The 8,322-nt window shown below is 40.2% G+C and overlaps 1 protein-coding gene across 1 annotated transcript; it reads right to left on the bottom strand.

Moving 5' to 3' along the window:
- Window positions 1-3,049: 3,049 nt before the first annotated feature.
- Window positions 3,050-8,322, bottom strand: rpl7l1 (ribosomal protein L7-like 1). The gene is made up of 6 exons (XM_061704868.1): window positions 8,245-8,322; window positions 7,632-7,740; window positions 6,258-6,421; window positions 5,984-6,121; window positions 4,156-4,265; window positions 3,050-3,991 (listed from the first exon to the last, which is right to left on the bottom strand). Exons 1-6 carry the CDS (start codon window positions 8,274-8,276, stop codon window positions 3,783-3,785), a joined length of 762 nt encoding a protein of 253 aa, XP_061560852.1. The 5' UTR covers window positions 8,277-8,322; the 3' UTR covers window positions 3,050-3,782.

The raw sequence follows: 8,322 nt of genomic DNA, 5'->3' as shown, positions 1-8,322 counted from the left end.
TGTATCCCCCCCCCCCTCGAACTGAAGACGCATGGCGCTCCAATAATCTTCAGTGATCACCAATTAGGATCGAAACATGACCACGACTTGGCGTTGTTTAATGACTACCGAGAAGCCCCTGGCCCATACCGCCAGAAGCAAAGCAAAGCAAATTATTCTTGGTCTTTGGTTTTTAAAGAGAGTGACTCCAGGTATTTACGAACAGCAATCCTCTTTATTGCCAAAAACAATTATCTCCGTTTTGTCGTGGTTTAATTGAAGAACATTTTGGCTCATCCAGTTATTTACCTGTTTTAGACAGCGACACAACACCTCAATTGAACTGTAGACATCTGGAGACACTGCTAGATATAACTGCGTGTCATCTGCATAGCTACGACAGTAAAAATTAAAGTTCTGAAGAATTTGACCAAAGGGGAGCATATACAGGCTGAACAGGAGGGGTCCGAGAACTGAGCCTTGAGGGACCCCATAGGTCATTGCCCTTCGATGAGATTGAACACTTCCAATGATTACAAAATAACTCATTTCCACCAGGTAGGACCTGAACCATTTAGTTCTACCCACGTTTCCAACCTGTTCAGCAGTATATTATAACCCACCGTATCAAAAGCCGCACTGAGATCCAACAAGACCAGAATTGACATCTTTCCCGAGTCAGTATTCAACCTTATATCATTTAGGACTTTGATAAGAGCAGATTCTGCACTGTGCTGAGTTCGGAAACCTGATTGAACATTTTTCAAGAAGTCCATTTAAGTTCAAGAAATTGCTGAGTTGATTAAAAATAACTTTCTCAACAATCTTGGCTATGAAAGGGAGATTTGAGATGGGTCCGTAGCTTGCTAACATGGAAGCGTCCAGCGTTCTGTTTTTTTTTTTTTTTTTTTAGCAGGGGCTTAATGGCAGCTAGTTTAAGCGCTTTAGGAAACTCGCCTGACTGAAGTGAGCAATTGATTATTTAGTGCAAATCAGCTAGCACAGACTTCGCAATGGCTTTGAAAAAGTCACATGGTATTGAGTCAAGACAGCTCGTTGATGGTTTCAGCTGCTGAACCGTTTTCTCTAGTTTTTTTGGTCAACTCTATCAAATTCTGAAATGGTAATAGAGTTTTTCGTGCGTGGCTTCAGATGTAGTATCATTTTATCATTTTGCTGATTTGTGCTATTTCACCTGATGGATTGTATTTTTTTCACTAAAATAACAAGCAAATTGATTGCATTTATCTGCTGTTAGGAGTTCTGGAGCTATCGGATCTGGAGCTTGTCAACCACAGCAAACAGAGTGTGAGCATTGTTGAAGTTCTTACTGAAGATTTCAGAAAAGTGTTGCTGTCTCGCCCCGACTAACTCTTGGTTAAAATTACAAAGACCGTCTGTAGGGGTCAGTAAATTTGGACTTTAGTTTTTCTCCACTGACATTCTGCTTTCCTACACTTTGATTTAGAGGTCTTTACCATCATAGTGCTCCTCCATGGTGTTCTAGGTCGCCTCAAGATTGTCTTAGTTTTAATAGGAGCGACAGGATTCATGACATTTGAGATTTTACAGGTGAAATGATCCAAAAGTTCATCAACTGTCTCAGCAATCACAGTTTGCGGCACAGCTATGGTCTCCATATACTTAGTGGCGGTACTCTCATTGATGTACCTTTTCTTCATAGACATAAGAGGTCATCTGAACTTTTGGAAGAATCTGTAATTCAAATAATACACAGAAATAGCGATATCCTTAATGCCAATTGATAGAATTTCAACATCCTTTGAGATGACCAGGTTTAAGATGTGACCTTGAGTGTGGGTTGGACTCTTTAATATGTTGTGGTCATAATGTGTCAAGTATAGCAGAGAGTTCTTTAGATTTTGTTTTACCCCATGTTATTGTCAACATGATTGTTAAGGTCTCCCGTTATGACAAAATAGTTCTACAAAAATCTTCTATACATTTTCTATTGTATCTTGGAGGGCTATACATTATTAAAACAATAACCGTTGGGCCACCTCTAACTACAACAACAGATATTCAAAAGAGCTAAAATCACCTAGTATAATTTATTTACACTGAAACAATGACTTAAAAATAACAGCAATACCACTGCCTTTTCCCCCTTTTCGACACTTGTTCATAAAATGAAAATGGTATTACAGCTACTTTCTGTTAACCGCTTTTCATTTCGTAACAAAACGTCTAGATCATAGGCTGTAATGATGTCATTACTCAACATTGATTTATTACCCAGTGACCTGATATTGAAAAGAGCTAGTCTGGCTGGAGACAATGGTTTGATAGATTCACATTCATTTTATCCTCACTAAGTTTGTAGTTGTACTTTTTTTGTGCCATATTTATTTGACTAACTTTCTGTCCCTTGTAATTACAGGGATGAAAATTGCCTGATCACCATAGGGGTCTGACTTATTCTGGAAAAGACCCCACAGATATCAGTCAGATTTGCAGATAAGATTCTTCATGGGTGGAGGAGAGGCCCTTCACATCTTAGTGGACAGTGGTTTCAGGCGAGGGGGGATGCGAGGAGGATCTTGGCGTAGTCTAAGCTGGACTACAATATTGACAATAGCCTTCACACGATCCGTCAGACTTAACATGGCATTTAGGCTAGTAGAGAGCGAGTTTTGCATTGGGCTTGACTCCAATGGGGCAGGGAGCGGTGTGGGAGATTGAAAGTGCTGGCTCGTGTCATTGGCTCCTCCGATTGTTTGAATGACGCTGATGAATCCGTCTGCGCCAAAACCTGGTTTGATGCCCATGCCATCGCTGTGCTTGACTGGCCATCCAACTCGTCAGATCTAAACCCCATTGAGAATCTATGAGGTGTTATGAAGAGGAAAATGAAGGGTGCCAGACCCAAAAACAAAGAACTGACAAGCATCAAGGAAATCTTTGCTTCCATAACTCCCAGGCAACGCCACAGGCTGCTTGCCTCAATACCATGGTGCATCGAGGAAGTGATTAAAGCGAAGGGATTCCCAACCAAGTATTGATTAACATATCGTTTTAAAGTACCATATTTTGAGATATATATGCTCCATTTCAGGTACTGGACAATTTTATTAAACGGTGAGTTCAAAATTACACTTCACCTTGTTATATTAATCATGGAAGCTGTCTTGCTATTTATAACGGAGGAAACTGTATATGGGCTGTGGGTGGACCGGTACCATTGCCTGAATGTACAACCTATCAAATTGCCCAAAAACATGCATTGATCTTTTCATACAGTAGAATATTTTACAAGTCAACAGATGAGTGCCACCTCCAACAGCTCCCAATAGTGACACGCAATTTCAACCATGATACATAAGAATAGTCAGATAGAATTGTGCATTAAATAGGAAAGGGGTGAAAACCATAAGACATGTCTGTATTTGTGATGATAGGCATGCAAAAACACAAAATCTTACCGAGAGAATGCATCTTATTTCAAGTGAAAACATCTTATTGTACTCATCTTATTTGAATCTTATCAAGTCAATTCATACTAGTTCCATTGGCAGATGTGTTTTTTTTTTACACTTCTTTTAGGGACATCTTGTTTTAAGTGGCAAAACATCTGCCAATGGAACTGGTATGTAGACTTGATAAGATCCCGTATCTTAAAAAAAGTCTTTGTCTTGCTGAAAATCTAGAAAAAAACCTCAAAACTCTCTTAAAATAAATACAGTAAGATTTTTTTCACTAGAAATACGATCATACACGAAGTAAGATTTTTCATTTTTGCAGCATTTAGGTTGCTGTTCAAAGTCCATCTTGTGCACTTTCCCTCAGTTCAGTTGCCTGATGATGGTGTTAATGTCTGTGCCACGAAATCCAGGTTTTCCTAGGTCCTTGAGGAGCCCCGCCTTGTCCCTAGCAGCATGACGAGCCACTGACAGCTTGAAAGGCATCAGGAAGTTGTTGGTTTCCCGAAAAGCTTTGCCAACTGAGTAGACCTCATGAATCAGGTCCTCCAAACAGATTATTCCATGTTTACCTGAGAATCAAAGGAGCGGGTCCATTAGTTTGTATCTGCACGCCAGGTAAAGGTGTCATAAATTGATTAGTTTTTGATTCAAATACTTAAATGTAATTTCTATAGGTTCATAGTTATATTAGTTTCAGATTTGAAGTAAAGATTGAGATGTTGAGAAAACTTACCCATGTGTTCCTCAATGAAGTTATTATCTGTTAAGGGAACTGCCCTCTTGCCCACCTTGGTCTGTCCCCTCTTCAGAATGAGCTCACGCACAGACTTTAAGTTTGGATATCTATTTGGTAAATACAGGCATGCAAACAAACACCAAAGGCATGAAAAAGGTGACCAAAAAAATAAAAAATAAAAAACATTTGGGGGGCTGGGGAGATCTGGGCAGAGAAAGTGTTTTCATTTAAAAATAAATTAAGCCACCTGGAAGGATCTGAATAGTACAATAAGGCTAAATAAACACATTTTCTTCACGAAGAAAAACACTTATTTACACCGTTCAAGTACATGTTGATGTACAAATTTAAGATTAAAATTGAATTTGCCTAATTTCTTTGCTTTTTTGTTTTGGCCTCCAACTTGAGCCAGGCCGATCTCCACCTGCACCTAAAGCTGTGCCACATGAATAGCATCCTCTTCTTTAAGTTCTCTCATTCTGGAAAATAATTGACTAAAACCATTGTTTCACTTCATTTTTCACCATTACCACCTTCAAGGGCTAATTCCAAATGCTTCCTCCAAGAAAATATTAAGTACGGTATTTTTCTGTTTTTATTGGTCATTTCTGAATTTGAAGTTAGTTCATTCTGTGTTGTGACATAAATCCTAACATCGCTCCGTTGCTTGATACATTTAACATTAACACCCGTAAACTAATTAGATAATTGTAGGCGCGTTTCCTAATTAATAGAAGATGTATTAGCGGATCAGCTTTTGTCGCCGATGTTACGTGTGCTCCGCGGTTCCGCTGGGACCACAACCAGGGCCGCGACCCGCAGCACCTCGATGTGAAAATACAAAAGACCAGAGCAAAAAATATGACACTGGCTGATATGATGAGCAGAAATGTTGCTTAAACCTAAGAGTAGCAATAGAGGAGCCAAATATTGTACTCAAGTAAGAGTACTGTTACTTGACAATAATGTGACTCAAGTAAAAGTGACTCATTTTTGGGAAGGGGAAGTGTAAATTTGCCCGAGGAGACTGGCACCATAGTTGCTAACGACTGCAACAGAAAGGGAAGGAGCGCTCGCCGGTCTCGAGTGATAGGCCAACACACTAGCAAAGCATTCTGGGCTTTGTAATATTAGTGGTGCATGTGCTATATAGTGGCAGGCCAGCTCTAATACAAATTTGATATGGTCTTGCGGGACAAATGTAATTACATTGTGGGCCAAATTTGGCCCCCGGGCCTGAGTTTGACATATATGCTCTAAATTGGGCGTAGACGTGAATGTGACTGCGAATGGATGTTTGTTTTTATGTGCGCTCTGATTGGCTGGCGACCGGTTCATGGTGTACCCGCCTTTCGCCCGAAGGTTAGCTGGGATAGGCTCCAGCACGCCCGCGACCCTAGTGAGGAGAAGCGGTAATGAAAATGGATGGGTAATCTTTTGAGCTATTAAGTATATACAGTAAATGAACAGGTCATTTAAATAGACACATCTTGTGATCGGATCGGTGATCGTTTTTTTTTTTTTTTTTTTTTTTTAAACTCGCTGAACAGTGCCAAAAATCCTGGTCGTGTAAAGCCTAGAAATGACATCTGTGTGTGGAATGGATCTAGCTGCCAGTGTTTCAGGAGCACGAAACAGCCTATGAAGTCAGCGACGGCGAACCCCCACCCCACCCGTCGGAGCTATACGACTCACGTTAATGACCTCTTTTGAGTTCAAAATGGCGGATTTCGCCAAAAGGCGACGGATTCGCATGGATGTAAATAGGAAAGTTTTGACGACGCGCAATGACCCTAAGAGTGAATTGCAGTGACTTAACACTCACCCCCAGGCTACATAGGGCTCAACAATCTTGAACATCGCGAGAGAGGTCTTGCAGATTCTGACAAAGGTTCCACTGAAGATTTTTCTCAGCCTGAACATCTGGATAACATTCATCACTCTGGGACTGACACCTTTAATACTAACAAGAAAATAATGATCAGTCATTGTGTGTAAAAGTACCAAATGGTCTTGCGTTACATTGCTGATAATGTAAAGCCAACTTCTAAGACGGTCTCAAGTTTTTAATCCTCAATTATCAAATTGTAAATACTCACTCTCTAATGCGGACAGCAAAGGCTAATTTATACTTGGCAGGAGGCAGTGGGGCAGGTGGCCTCTGTGAAATTCGATGTATGCGAGTATCATCACGACGTTTCTTATGGCTGTCCTTCAAAAAGTCTTCCAAGCGCTTGAACTTTATCGGTGCACCTTTTGAGACCTGAAACAATCCAAAAACAAACTGTTTATACCTGTATAGGAGATGACTTACTGTCTCCTTTACTGTAAGTACTAAATACAATCTTTTAAAATGCACCTAACCAAGATACAGTGATACCTTAAAGGGGAACAAGACCCTCCCCCACCCATCCCCGTGAAAAAACACCACCGACGTCTTTAGACGGCATTGGCAGGGAATGAGTTAATGGCAGGAAATAGTTAAATTGTAAAGTTTAACAGAGCAGACAGACTACCGCAACGTGGTTATGTCATCAACGCTAGCGAAGGTGGTGGAAGCAGTGCGTACGTGTTTGATTCAAGGAGTGCGGAATAAATGGCGGCGACGTGGTAGTTTGCAAGCTGCCGTTACACAACAAAAGAAGAAAATGGCGATGTCAGAAGACACAATTCTGAAAGTGTGGGGGCATTTCAAACAGACCGACAGAGAGGCGAACACCAGTGACGCGTCGGAATACAAGATTTTATTCCAGTCAGATATTTACAGTACTACGTCAAAAGACACGTGACAAGGCTAAAAATAAACTAGCTTTTGGATTCAGATATACCATACACGATGGCGACGCAGAGTAAATATCTTTTGCGGAGCCGACCAATGACCTCATTGATCGGTCTTGCGAATTATGACAAAGCCGATCGGTATAAAATGCTAATTATCGCCCGATACAGATCAGGCCGATAAGATCGGTGTAAAGTCTAGTTTAAACTGAAATGTGTGTCTTATTTATTTGGAATTGCCTCACAGAAAAACTTTTTGGGCAAGAAAATACAGTTTGCTGATCAATGTGAATTGAAGAAATAAAACAGTTGGTTATCTCCAAAAAAAAAAAAAGAAAAACAATTGGTCATTCATTTTAAGTGGAATGGCTTATATTTTCTTGTGAATTGCTTTTTTAACTAAGCAAAAATATCATTTATCCGAATACCCGATTGTTCGCCAAAAAATTTGGTAGGACACTCGAATACTAAAATATTTGATAACTGCAGTCCTAACTGCGACGTGATGGTTGTGCTATTAAAAATGTGGAATAAGTCTGATATGTCCCCAAGTAAGGTCCAGGTACCAAATTCACAGCCTGCCACTGGTTTAGAATATAACGTACATTAGTGAGCACCTTGATATTGAGTAGTTTGGACTTCATAGAGGTCCATCAGGAAAGAACATGTTTCCAAATTCCAAATGACATGCTCACCTTTCTCTTTTCAAGTAGTGCAAGCTTGGCTTGTGTGGCTTTAATAGCCTGGTACCTTTTCCTCTTCTTCAAAAGATACTCCGGGACTAATTTGATGACTTTCTTTGATCTGAGAGAGAAACGGGAGAAAGAGCCAGAAAGATAAATACATTTCGCCATCGTTCATGTTCTTAAGACAATATTCACTAGTTAGCAGTTGCCAATGCTTGGTTCCAAACTGTCCACCTAGGAAATATTAGTATTTTATTTGGAGTACTTATACATGCAGCCTTAGCCTGTTTGGCTAACCAGAGTAGCTCAAGTATCATCAGCATGTATTTACTAATAACAACCACGTTGCAAATTATTTACATTTAAAAATACCCTGACAGTTACTGCACATTGCACAGGCTGGCATTTCCCCCTAAATTGGGAAACTTTCGAGGCTCGACGAAGTAGTACCATGTGAAACGTAATCAATTTCAAAACTGCTTTTCTAACAACGCGATGTTCGAAATGCAATCAGGAACTTTAACGGATACGCCATATTCATCATAGCAAGTCAAAGCGACAATACTGTACAAACAAACAAAGACAGATGGACTGTGATGTAAGAAACAAACACAAAACATACTCGGACTCCGCCATTATGGGAACCTCCAACATTGAAGTGGGTCCACTCTTCTTCTACGTTTCCTCTTCTTCGGCAGTG

The sequence above is a fragment of the Phycodurus eques genome, chromosome 18, assembly GCF_024500275.1.
Source record: "Phycodurus eques isolate BA_2022a chromosome 18, UOR_Pequ_1.1, whole genome shotgun sequence".
Classification (NCBI taxonomy): Eukaryota; Metazoa; Chordata; class Actinopteri; order Syngnathiformes; family Syngnathidae; genus Phycodurus; species Phycodurus eques.
This window is presented reverse-complemented; position numbering and strand designations above follow the sequence as displayed.

What these genes read in the sequence shown, in the direction of transcription:
- rpl7l1 (XM_061704868.1), bottom strand. Translation starts at nt 8,276, where the DNA reads ATGTTGGAGGTTCCCATAATGGCGGAGTCCGA. An exon ending in CACTACTTGAAAAGAGAAAG is followed by an intron (nt 6,422 to 7,631) that starts GTGAGCATGTCA and finishes GGATTGTTTCAG; the next exon opens with GTCTCAAAAGGTGCACCGAT. An exon ending in TTTGCTGTCCGCATTAGAGA is followed by an intron (nt 6,122 to 6,257) that starts GTGAGTATTTAC and finishes TTTTCTTGTTAG; the next exon opens with TATTAAAGGTGTCAGTCCCA.